Genomic DNA, 13,719 nt, shown 5'->3' on the forward strand with positions numbered 1-13,719 from the left:
TTGAAATAAGTATCGGTGATCTTGAAAAACTAAAATAATTTCAAGGCTGTGTATGCAGCATAAATTAATTTGCAACATCGGAATTTCAAGTGGAAAATTAAAAAAATGCTTTAAATGCCATTTTTTTAAGGATCTGTATGTGCCACATTTTCAAGTATACTGTAATGTGCACAGTGGTAAATTAAAGAAGGCTCCAAGTGCCGTTTTTCGAAAATCTTCAAGCTTTGCCATTTTGAAAAATGGCACGTGACAAAAAAAAAAAAAAAAAAAACAAAATGGTACTCACAGCTTATTTCAACTCTCCCCTTCAATTTCTCTGGACGTGCGTTTCGGATGGTACGCATTAATACTAGCGGTTACACGCATACACGCGTGCATGGAATTATCGTTTGGATTTCCTCGGAGTGACCTTTTCCTATCACATATCCGTTTCGGTGATCGTTCGAAGTCAAACAGCGTTGACTTGCGTGCTATACGCCTTACACTGCCCCGGGTATAGAACCATTGCCAAGTGTACGTTACATACGCACACCTTCAGGTATAAATCTTGTCAAATATCCGGACGGTGATGTAATGGAGCAAACATTGGGCATAATGGTACTTCCGCCATTCCGGTTATCACGTCAAAATTGAATCGGTCCGAGTGCCTGTCCGCATTAGACAAACCTGAAACTTAATAAACCGTTTTTTCACGCAAGCCTCAAGCTTTGTTATTTTTGGCAATCTTACTTACCAGTCGTTCCACTCACCCTCACATTTTCATATCGATTATCATCAATTAATTTTTATCTGCCAATCAATTTTCACGAGGATAAAAATATGTACTTATGTAAATATTTATTAGCATCTGATTTAATATAAATTATGCACAGTACTCAGATTTTTCCCAAAACAAATCACACGTTGCAACGTTAATTTTTTATGTGATCACTAATTGTAAGTAACAATCTTGGAATTTTTTCTCAAGTCTGTCATTCATTCTTGCATTCTACCATTTTTTTGTCTCACATAGATATACCCATAACGAAACAACACACTATTATTGATTTACAGAAACGGTAATTCTGTTTATTCACATGGTTAAGCTCGCAATATTGAAACAACCAACGTTGCTTAGAAATGATTTTCAGCAGCCAAAACGAGTCAAACGACACCTTGAAAAATTGATCGAGCAGCGGTGAACGATAGTAAAATTTGCTTGCAGTTTATAGCATCCTTATAAAATAAAAAAATGTCATAAACGGCAAAGATGTTTAAAGATAGGTAAAATTAGTGGAAAAAAAAGAAACAGTTGAAAACAGTAGCCATGAAAGCTGGAGATTTTTGAGCCGGTGTAGATAACGGATCGTGAATGTGGTAAACACGTTATCGATTATATTATTGAAGAGTGTCTTCTTGTGTGTGGTTTCGAGGCGAGTCGAGGGTTGAACAAGAAGCCGGAAGGTGAAAGAGCCAAGTATCCGGTCCGTTTATTTATTTATAGGCCGACGGTTATTCGGGCATATATCTCACCTTTGGTAACTGGAAGAAGAGGAAAACGTTACGTACGTTACACATACACATATGTATACGTATCGCAGGAGATACGCGACACCGGAACGATAAAACCTTTTACTACGTGACGTAAAAATGAGGACTGGAACTCTATTTTGGCGACCAGCGTTTGGCACGTTTTCGCCTTATGTAGCGTGCCATGCGCCTTCTGATCGTGAAAATATTTCACGCCATCGGCCATATTCATCCAGAACGCCCGAACCTGCTACGCCCCGCTATAAATTACACTCAAACTCCAAGAACCACACTCGTAAATACCCGGTTATCATACTTTGAGCAAGTTTCGAACATCCTGCAAAGACGCGGCGCCCCTGTTTTCCTCCGTTTTGTATCGGGTACCACCTTGTCTCTCTGTGTAGTTGACGGTAAATTTTCAAGAAACGATAAACAAAGTTTCCAATTCATCCTGGAAATTCTTTCAACGTGACAATTATTGTTTAACCTGCGTGTCGTGTTGTGAGCAATGCTTAAATCCTGAAAGGTCTGAATCTTTTTCAAAGCATTTGAAATCCTTGACATTCTGTTCGTTATTTTTTTTTTTTAAGCTGCTGGAAAATGATGAATGAAATCTCTGAAATTGAATTTTCTATCTAATAGAGATTTCCTGATTAATGTTTAAATTTTTTTCTTCACTGATTTCAGGTGGCCTGGTTAAGGGTCGACACTCAGACCATACTGACGATCGCTGGTCACGTGATAACGAAGAATCATCGGATCGACGTTAAGCACAGCGATCATCTGAACTGGTATCTTCACATTCGAGAAGTCCGGGAGACCGACAGAGGCTGGTACATGTGTCAGATAAACACCGACCCGATGAAAAGCCAAAGAGGTTACCTCGACGTGGTTGGTAAGAAAATAAGCCTCATTCGCTCGCTCGTTCATTGGTTTGGCTGAAAATCCAGCAAAAGTGCGAAACCGGACGGGAAATCTTTCGAATTCAAGAAATGTATTCAAATTTCGTCAAATAACGTTTTGATCGATTCGGAATTTTGGAAATCGTAGCTTTTGTTCAGATTAGCTGTACTTTGGTTACAGTGGTGATTTCCCCCCTCGATACTTCTGCTCATCCTGAATTAAAAAACGTTGATAACAACGCGTCATCATTATAACCCTTCGTACGAATTTCACCGTCAGAAATCCAAACCCCAAAATCCGTATAATTCATCCCTCGATTTTCGTTTTATCTTTATTGTTTTTACCCCAAGTTCGAATAACTTTTCTCACGAAACGACGCCTAAATTCCGCAGAGTGGATAATCTATGCTCTGAGATTTGCAGAATCTATAATCACCGCATCGTTTGTGAATCTGCATCGATATTCGACGAGTTCGCAAGTGTATCGGGGGGGATGGAAGTTAGAAGCCAAGGCAGATATCTTTCCGAGTATAAATTGGAGTGATGGTATGGGGCGATTTTCTCCGATTTTCCGATTTCCCGGTTGGGTATAAAATTAGCCCCGAACGAAGTTCGTCGAGCGTTTGCATAGCGCATGATCCACTGAACTGTAAACTCCAGGGGAAAAGCGTGTATATCCCACCCTCTGCAGGCTGACACAGTGTGCCGAGAATGATGCAGGCAGGCTCGCCGGGTAAAGAGATATACAAAAGTGATTTCGCGAGCGAAATGAAGTCCCGTTGGTAGCCTGCAGCGGGACGAAGGGGACGGAGGGGGAGTCTGGGATTAAATTGCTACAGATAGGATACAAACAGCCTCCGCATACCGGGGATAGAAACTGGCTTCGGGTACTGTGCCTGAGCTGCTGCATTGCTCGAAGTTTGCTGTTTCGACGTCACTCAACTCCGGCAACTGGAAACGATTGAAAAATTATTGATCACCGATCTGTACGTTGGAGAAAGTTGCATCGATTACTTTATCGAAGATCGAGTATCATCGTTTATATAACACTTGGAAGGTGACGTCGATATGTAAATGACAAGTGAAAGAAAAGACTACGTTATTCTGGTTTTTTTTTTTTTGTCACTTCACGTCAACGGTGCGAAATTAGAATTTTCAAAAACCAAGAAAGCTTTTTAAACGTTTATCATTAGAGATTGCCAATATTTCACGACACAATTACAAAATAATTTCTTCGGGTTCTTAGTTTTGATTTTCAATTGCTTACGTGTTACATATTTTTCATGATTCCGAATGATCGCTGCGTGAACTTTACTAATTTAGACCGGTAATCATATTTTCATTGTAATTAACATGTTTCACGGTTAAAACCGAAGTCTGAGTAATGTGTAAATGTAGGTATACATTGTAAGTATGTGTATAGGTAGGCGGACGTTAATAATCCAAAGTGGAGCTCAAAACTTAGGATTCTGTGGCAAAACCGTGAGGGTATGTACATAAAACCCTTCCCTATCGCTGCAGGGAAACTTCTCTCACTCTCTCTCTCTCTCTCTCTCTCTCTCTCTCTTTCTCTCTCTCTCTTTCTCTTCGCAGTATCGTACATCTACGTTAATTCAGACCACAGTGTCTTGCAGCATGAGAGATTCGTGAAGTTTACGAGAGCACGGGGGAATAGGGTGAAACTGATAACGTGTATTTTAGTCGAAATCATTACAACGCCACGTTTTATATCGCTAGGTGAAATTAAGCTTACGATATATCAAAGAAAAATTTATATAATACGTATATATATTATACGAAAATGTTTGCGTTAAATTCCAGTACGAAAAATGGAGAATTTAACATACATAGCTGCACGGGTATTCGGTCGAATTAATTACAGATAAATTTTTGCCAAATTAGCATTGTGTCCTATACTCCGTTTGTCCTCGAAATACAACATTTTGTTTTTAATTCGGTCTGCAAAGACAATGCTTCGGGATTTTAGCTGTTATCCCGTTCTATTACGTATTCAGATCACGAGCATTATACCTACGTGAGTCAAGAATTTCTGAACACAACGGGTGTCTCGTTTTAAAAATCGTATCCACGATTTTCCTGTTTTTCCTATTCTCTATATATGTTAATCTGTGAGAATACTTGAACAGTTTGAATACAAAGAAAAACTTTCAGAAGTCTTAATGAGAAATAATTAAGGAATTGAAAAGAATTTAGGATGGTCGTGTGTATATTTCAGTTTATCAATTCCGTAAATTATAACCGATTGTGCATAACGGATTTTCTTACCAACTCGAAGAAAAATCGTTTATGAATTCAATTGAGCTATCATTCGTTAGAATTTGTCAAGCCGTATGACGTTTTCGTGTAAAAGAATAGCCCAAAAAAATTGATTTCTCTGAGGTTATCAATTATTAATGATGTGCTTACAGTTCAAACTCAGTATTTGTAAAATTATCATTCGGACGACAGAGACTGTTTTATGGATACATTCAGATTGATTATATTCAGTTTTACTTTTCGACGGATTTTTGATCTCACTCTACGTCCCTGACACCCTTAGAGACGCCACTACCTCCGTTCGTTTATCGACACCCTTGTCTCTCCTCTCACGCACCTCTTCTCCTTACCTCGGGTCTCTTTTCGAGGGCGAATCGCGTAAATCGGTGTACAATTCTCCTTGGTTTGCCTCTCTCTCTCTCTCACTTTCTCTTCCTCTTCCTCTTTCGCGAGGATGACGATGCTGTACGAATTCTGTGGCCAAACCCCTTGTGTGTACTCTCGGTATGTAGACGCGTCGGAAGAGGGTAAATCGAGCAAGGAAAGCGCCTCGCAGGCTCTGAGGAAGCGGGCCGAGGAGGCGGGGCACCATTAACCAGCTTTCTCAGACCCTGACTACAACTTACAAAGTGCCTTCTACGGCAGTTCCCAAGTTTTACTAGGTGCTCGTGCCCATGAGCCTGCTGCCGGCCAAAGTAGGCTCCGGCTCACTTCGGCATATCGCGGACCGAATGTCCTCGAAACTAGATCACATAACGACCGGAGATTTTCACACCGTGTCTTGAAGCAGCTAGTCTTGATCCACTGCTGCCAGTCATTTTCTCACTACCGATCCAGTTTCGGATTCAAACTCGAAACTGAGACAGTTGACGAACGGCGAACATTCCGCATTCAAAGACTCTCCGTCCCATCATCCTCCAGTCCAGCTCTCGAGTCAAAGCGTCTTGGAGACGTAGAGAAGAGACTCCGCGAAGTGCCCGTCTTTACCTCGCGTCAATGGATATACCCGCGGACAAAGCGCGGGTGGAATTCGAGTCACACGACTCGATGATAGACTATGAAAGGTTATTTTCGCGTGTCGGACAGGTTTAATCAGAGCGCGGTTACGTTTCGGGGGATGTTAACAATACTGTTTTACTGGCTCATCAGCAAGCCGTTTATTCACCCGGACCAACCGGCTGCACCCACCCATCCGTCCGTCCGCATTAATCACTACGAGCTTTTAAACGGACCTGCCGGTGGGTGCCTAACTGCTCGGACAAACCCAGCGACCATCCGCCCTCTGGTTATCCTCCCGACGTGCAGGCAGCCAGCGGTATATTCTCCCCCTCTGGTATGTAAACACTGGAGTGAGTGGTGAACAAACTGACACTCGTGTCAGCCGTCGAATTTTACACGGAGGGCACATTTACCCTGCGTTTTGTAATTGCTGGGTACTCAATGACGTCGCCCTCTTTTCTTCCTTTATCATCCCAGAACCAACAAACGTGTTCTGTCGTTCGAATTTCACTAGCCGGAAGACACTGATTCCACCTCACGGCTGGAAGGGTGCTGCTTGACTGTCGTCTCCGGAAGATAGAACCGATACCGGATCGTACTCGGTTTTACGTGTTCGCAAAACATTGGCAAATAGGAACGAGGCCTTGTAAAGTTATGGAATACCGTAAATCGCCCAAGTACAGAGTTTCTTGACATATTCGGAACGGCACAAGCTTCGTTTTTCCTTATACTTGATTTTACACGTTTGGCAACTAATTGACAATTGATAATAATCTTATATCAAGGTATGTATTAAAGCCGTGGACAGTATCGACGGTTGTCAAGAACAGGTAACTTGAGGTTCTTGGAACCAGACGAAATGGACCGATACTGCTTTGTTTCACAAATCGGTGAAAGTTGGCGATCGATGACGATGTTATCGAGTGACCGTGTAAAGTCGTGTATTAATAATGAAAATCCCCAAGTGCATGGGTACCTTTAGAATTTCCCAACCGGACAAGGTTGACTGATCATTCGCGGATTAGGATCGTTGAATTTTAAGGGTGAAAGCAGCGTCGTGCGCGACTTTCCTTTTTCGGACGGTGAGCGGCGGGAGGGTAGGAGGAGTGGCCGGACGATGGTCGAAGGTGAGTCCTTTCTCCGGGAAAGATTGATGCTTGGAGACGGGAGGAAGGGAAAAGCATCGAATAAACCCGGAGGATGGGTTGACCCGCCAATTCAGCATCACCCATCCGGGCACTCAACCGCAAATCGAGTTCCGGCTATGGGGCAGAATAAAATCATCCTCCTTCTCTAACGCGCGGGAGGAGGGGATCAGGGCAGCAGTGAGACGTCGCGTTTAAGCGTCGTCGAGTGCCGAATGACGGGTGTCTGTTTGTTCGTCATGCTCCGGAGGGGTGGCACGTAACTGACGGTAAGGACGGGATTGACGACGACGGGGTTACGCGCAGCGGGGTTCTCTCGGTATTGTTCGGGGCCCCTGCACTTCCGTCGGATGTGACGCGGCAGATATCGCTCGGTCTTTCATCGGGGTTTATTGACTGTGCCTTCGGCACGCGCATTAATCGTTGCCGAATGCCGGAACCGTCCTGCACGTGTCCCTTGATTCAATCAAATCCGATTATTCTAGGCAGCAATAACCCTGCAGAAAAATCCCTCATGCCCGATCACCCCCCACATCCGTGCTGTCTTTTCATCTATCAGGAAATCCGTCACCATGAATTTTCCTCTCTCTCGTCCAAGTCACTCATTCTCTATGCGTTTTCTGCCCCGCAGTTCCACCGGACATCCTGGACTATCCAACCAGCACTGATATGGTCGTTCGAGAGGGAAGCAATGTTACCCTTAGGTGCGCTGTTACTGGGTCACCAACGCCTACTATAACGTGGAGACGCGAGGACAGCCATCCCATTCCTTTAGGAAATGGTGGTAAGTATGCTGTGCGAGGTGTTGACACGGTTGGAGACTCCGGTCACTCTCGGTATTACTAATTTCAAGTTCGAAGGATGTAACTCGAGTATTCCTGTTGCTAGAAAACAAAGTTCCAAAATACTAGACCAGTGTCTTAGGATTTTGGGGCTCAATTGCACTCCACGTTACAACCGTAAAAAATCGTGATGTGCTGTGAAGCAATCCAGCGAAGAAGCGTTTCATTTTACGTTCAATGTTCTTCTAGCGATGAAAACCGAGTGCTTGGATAGGTTATAGCTCTGAGATATGTTAGATGAATTTTCACCACAACGGAAGTTTGAGTTACGAGTCACTCGATAATTCGAGAACTAATGTAGGATAGGTACACTGTAAACGGTAGTCCTTCTCGGAACGGAAAGGACGAGCTGATCCAGCCCCGTGCAAACGGTTAAAACTTTGTTAGGTAGACATACGTATGGATGGAGGAGGTTTGCGGAGGCGAGTTTAACAGGTAAGAATCACATCCAGTTAGACTACGAATCCGGTTCACTGACTGCGGCACGGCACGCGGTGCCATGTAACGTATATTTGCATCCTTTTCCCGACTGGGATGAAGATCCTGGATTAGTGTTAATCCTCGCAGCGCTGACGAGCTGCTCGACTCCTGTGTCAATCAACCGATAAGATCAAATCACCAGGACCCAATTGAAAGGGTCAGCAAATTTTCACCGCGGTCCGTTTGATCCTTCATTCGCGGGTTCTCATTTCTGTTCACCGCATCATCAATGCTTCGAGATACTGTATCGGAGTCTTAAGTCGTTGGTCTCCGTCCAGTTGACGATGAATAATTCATCGATATTGAACGGCACCTTGTGCCCGTGCCTGAACTTATTCTTTTTCACCCCGCAGCTCCTAGATGTTTCTTCTCTTTTTTGCTTCCTTCTAACCGTACTTTCCTTACTGACGCCATTACTTTACTTACCTCGGCTTTACCGTAGCAACTATTCTATCCTTGGTGGGCTATATATATATATATATATATATATAAATTTACTAAGTAACACCCTCTGACCTCGCCTCGTACGTTATCAATTAACCATGTAACTTGATTTCTTTGTGCTACAGCTCCTCGCCCGGTGGGAGTGTGGCCAGTTTTTCTCCCTTTTCACCCTCCTGTCCTTCTCGGCCCTTTGATTATTCTGGTCTTACCTGCGGACCGTTTTTAAACCACCCTTTGCCACCACCCTGCCGCGTACTCTCTTATCGGCTTTCTACACCGTCACGGTCACAATGTCGGACACCCCAACCACCTGCCGTGAAAAATTGAAATTATACTTGCAGGAACGGTCGCGATTTTCATTATGATAAAACTGTGCAACGATAGTAATGATAACGTGAGAAAAAAATTTGAACAGCTTATTTGAGAACAGAGAATCCCGTTGGAAGGAAAATAAAAATTCAGAAAAACGACCGGTTCGATAAAAAAAACTAATGATCAGCGCGCAATACCGCCAACAGTAATCACGATTGATCATCAGTTTCCATTGATGTGATTAATAACGGCCGGCTGATGAACACCCTGCGAATCACATGATCCCACCTACTCACCAAAATTACAGCTCGGATTCTGTCCCTCTGTATTGTATTCACCTCGCATGGGTCTCATTTGTACGATTAATCTGTACGCAGGTATGGTTCGTCATTGATACCAAAATTCGTCCTGCACTCTGGAATTAATAAAATCGAATGGGTGCTGCACCATGCCACGTGTTCTGTGCCCATCGCAGCCCATCGACTCCAATAATTAATCCCTGCACTGCCGATGATTCACTTCTCTGTTGCTGCTTTGCGGATTTCGGGGGTCAAAGGCTGGAGGCTTTTTCGAAAACTGGTTCATCATGGTGAAAATTGGGCCGACCACCATTGAACGTCTTTGTTCGAATGGCCGTATCGTGCACCGGCTTTTTTCCACCACTGTTTACGGGCTTCTGATTTGTTTCAGTCACCAGCATCGAGGGTCCATTCTTCAACATCACGAAGGTGAACCGACTCCACATGGGATCTTATCTCTGCATCGCGTCCAACGGAGTTCCACCCTCGGTCAGCAAGAGGATAACGCTAATCGTTCACTGTACGTTATAATGCAACGTCGTAGTTCCAAGAGGGGAGGATCGCGACAGTGTTCTTATCTTTAGTATGATCCAAGCACTGCTGTTAATCAACAAACTTCTTTATGTACCAATTACAGTTCCGCCCATGATTTGGGTTCAGAATCAACTCGTCGGGGCGAGGGAAGGCCAGCAGATGACACTCGGCTGCCATTCCGAGGCCTACCCCAAATCCATCAACTACTGGACTCGCGACGAGGGCCAAATCGTCCCTCAGGGTTAGTTCGCTTTTTTTCTTAATCCATTCTCCGGGGCTGCTAACCCTTTCATTCTATCGGGAGAACTCACGAGCCCGATATTCACCCCCTGATCGTTTTTGGACGGTGCAAGCTCTCCGGTTTTTTCTCAATATTATTCGTCTTTGTTCGTATTTTTTTGCGATTTTCTTTTAGACTGATATTCGTGTATAAACAGCAAGAAAATTCTGATCCTCAGAAACGTTGAAATCGTAGTCTCATTTGATTTTAGGCCAAAATTCAGATTCATCTTCATGAAGCTGTGTGAAATTAAAAAAATCGTCAAAATTTGAAACTCTGAATTTCAAATCGCAGACTTTGTACTTTAATACTTCATCAAGAAGATACTTCACAAGTGAAATCCGACGTTTACGACAGTATGTCGAATTTGTTGATCATTTTACAAATCGATGAACGGAAGGGGAAGAAAAAGTTTCACCGTTCCATCGTTAGGTCGGACATTTTATGCCATCTTTTATTATTCATCCTCGAGGTCCGGCGAAAGAAAAAAAATGTGAAGTATAAGCCTCTTGTGTATAGAAAGCATTGTAGGCGATTCGAGCTTGCAGGATACAATAATTGGTTTCAGTGGGATTCAACCGTATATGCGTGCTTTTTTATTACGCGAACTTGAATCCGGGGCACCGAAACCGGTAGTGCAGAGCATTTTCCTTCTTCTTTGCTTCATGATAACACGACGTTTCCTTTCTGCCTTGTGTTTCTCTTCTTGTGTCTTGTTTTTTCTCCTTTATATTTTACTTTCATTCTTCCTATCCAGTGTTTTTTTTTATCTATTTGTATATTAATGTGTTGCGGAAAAAAATAATTTACGATTTTCCATCGTGGCATCGCCTAAAAGGGTCTGTTTAGGTTGAAAGAAAGATTCTGTAAAAAGATTAGTGTTCTACGTAATGTGGAAGATCGCGCTCATTTGATTTGTCACTTTTTTTCACATTTTTTTGAATATGTAAAGAAACACGTTGTGGCATACAATTATCATTTCTTTCCTGACATTTATAATCAACCCAAAGATCACGAGCCATAACGTAGTAATATATCATCCGGGAATCTCATTTTCCCAAATTAAAAGTTCATATTAAATTACAACTATTTTATAAGATTGAATTAATAATGAACAAATCGTCAGGTGCACTTCTCAAACATCAATCGAAGACTTAATATTACAATTCTGGGTCTTCTTTGTGACGCAAGGTGATAACGCGATTGATGTAAGCAATAAAAATAATATTTACTCACGAAACTTTATAAAATTTCAAAAATGTATGAAAGTAGAAAATCAACTGAGCGCGACCTTCTACATAGCGTAGAACGCTCATCTTTTGACAGAACCATTCTTTTAACCTAAACAAACTTTTTAGGGAGTGCCATTTTGGAAAATCGCAAATTATTGTTCACCGAAACAGCCTAATGTACATGTAATGTTGTGTATGTATGTGTGTGTGTATATACATATATACATTTATATACACGAAACCGAAATTAGCTGCTGAATAATGCATGTAAACGTACGCAGAGCACCGCCAGATTCTGCCCGAACGTAGCACGTACAGATTGAGAGTGAGAGAGACGAGATTTAGGCGATGGAATTTGATTTTATCTGACATTTATGAGGATTCGGGGGGTTTCAACCCCTGCAGCCTCAGGGATGCTGCTGCTGCTGCTGCTACCGATGCGTTCGTATTTGCCTGAGAAACGTCGTCGACGTCTCCTTTGGCTCCCGCCTTCCCCCACCCGGCCCCCCATTATATTCCTGCTACGAATTTGCATCTGTATCAGAACCGATAACGCTCACCGTAAAAACCGACCCCCAACCCCCGCTACAACGGAAGTGAGCCCCCCTCCCCCTCTATCACTGCACTGCAGCAGCGTGCCGTGTAAATCGAATTTATGAATTTACGCCCCTCGCCGCCTTCGTATATTCCTGCCACGTTCGAAATTCGTCACCGTGCTCCGTTTCGCCCCATTAAACGTTTGTTTTCGTTTAGAATTTTTTATTCATGGATGTGGTGATTTTGTCTCTGATTTCTTTTGTTTTTATCTCGCTACAGTGAGTTGGATTTCTTCTGTTCATTTAATTATTACGTTTTTTTTTTCTTTCTTTCGTCATATTTTTTTATCATATAGTTAATTGGCGGAGGAAAGTACAAATATTTGTAAAAGATACTGTGAATGTTTCGAAGCCCGTTGTCATATTAAATGTATGGTGATTAGTTACGTTGATCAAAATTTGATCACAACGAAAAAAAAATTATTTTCGATGGAGTTTAAAGTTTGCGGACCTTACTATTAGAGAAATTATTGTATTATAATTATTGAAAATAATTTATACGAAGGTTGAAAAAGTCACGTAACTGAAGAAAATCCTTTGACACGGGCACGGGAAGAAATGTTTAAGCACCGAATTTCAGTCGCGAAGACATCATATTAACAACACTAAAGAAATCTGAGTATTCTACAATTTCTTCACCGGTTAAATTCATGCTGCTTTTTAAATTCTCACGAGTGATACGGTTTATTTTTTCGCAAATCGTTATACTCCGCAAATCGTCTGTACGAAACTGAAATCGCAACCGAATTAGGTATGAAATAGAATCGCCTTTTCATCGATAGGATGATAAAAAATGAGTGGAATAACAGAGTTTTTTTTTTTTTATAAATGAGACGGCTGTTAAAAATATCTGAACTAATTACGGACGTTTCAAAAATAATCTTCACCCAGTTTATCGCAGTACTTAAAACTTTTGAAATTGAAATTCGCATTTCGATCATAGTTTCTATTCACCCGACGCTTTTCGAATCTTGTTTCTGGTGTCAGACAGCATGAACAAGGCGATAAAAACCAAGGAGAAAAATGGCGAAAACCGGGTGTATTTTCCTTGCGTTCCATTTTCCTCGGCAGCTTTGGCACTCCCATTGACCCATCAATAATTCATCCAGACGAAGAAATTGGCGGCAGCTAAACCTTGACGGAAAAATTGGAGAATCGGGGGTTCGGGGTGGAGGGTGGCGATGGTCGCGCTAACCGGGAGTTAGGAATGTTCGGTGTCGTTCTAGGCCAATATCACGTTTAGCTAGCCGTCGCCGACTGAATGCTAAAACGAGTTCGGCACGCGAACGTCGCCCAGCCTTCTCTTAGGGGTGGAGGGCCGTCTTCCCTCCCTTCCTCCTTCCTTCCTGATTGAACTATTGTCAGTTACTCCCTTAACTGGTTATAAAATTTCACGATAAAATTCTTCTACCTCTGCAGGTCTCGTACGTACGTACAATATGTATATGTGTATATATTGGGGTGTTTCAGAAAAATATCTCACGATTTTCCACCGTGGGATTCCCTAAAAATTTTGTTTCCGTTGAAAGAAAGATTCTATGAAAATATGAGCGATTTACGTTGCGTGGAAGATCGCGCTCAGTTAATTTGTCACTTTCGGTTACACATTTTTTTCTGATTTTCTGATTTTCTTAAGAAGCATTTTGTAGCATTTCAATTACTATTTCTTTCCTGGCATTTATTTTCGGCCCAGGGATCACGGTCCGTAACTCAACAATATATCAACCGGGAATCTTATTCTTCTAAATTTAAAGTTCATATTAAATTATAACTGTTTTATGAGACTTAATTAATAATGAAAAAGTCGTTAGATACACTTTTCAAACATGGACCGAAGACTTAATATTACAAGTGTGCGTTTTATTTAT

At 42.2% G+C, this 13,719-nt stretch overlaps 1 protein-coding gene across 4 annotated transcripts in view; it reads left to right on the forward strand.

The window, feature by feature from the left end:
* LOC124216655 (limbic system-associated membrane protein) overlaps positions 1-13,719 on the forward strand; it is a 110,888-nt gene that overhangs the window by 87,762 nt on the left and 9,407 nt on the right. For all 4 annotated transcript variants that reach the window (XM_046621453.1, XM_046621456.1, XM_046621455.1 and 1 more), the window contains exons 3-6: positions 2,197-2,404; positions 7,464-7,616; positions 9,601-9,729; positions 9,847-9,984. In XM_046621453.1, coding sequence (XP_046477409.1) covers positions 2,197-2,404; positions 7,464-7,616; positions 9,601-9,729; positions 9,847-9,984 — 628 coding nt within the window. The remainder of the gene's footprint in view (positions 1-2,196; positions 2,405-7,463; positions 7,617-9,600; positions 9,730-9,846; positions 9,985-13,719) is intronic.

The sequence above is a fragment of the Neodiprion pinetum genome, chromosome 4 (assembly GCF_021155775.2).
Source record: "Neodiprion pinetum isolate iyNeoPine1 chromosome 4, iyNeoPine1.2, whole genome shotgun sequence".
Classification (NCBI taxonomy): domain Eukaryota; kingdom Metazoa; phylum Arthropoda; class Insecta; order Hymenoptera; family Diprionidae; genus Neodiprion; species Neodiprion pinetum.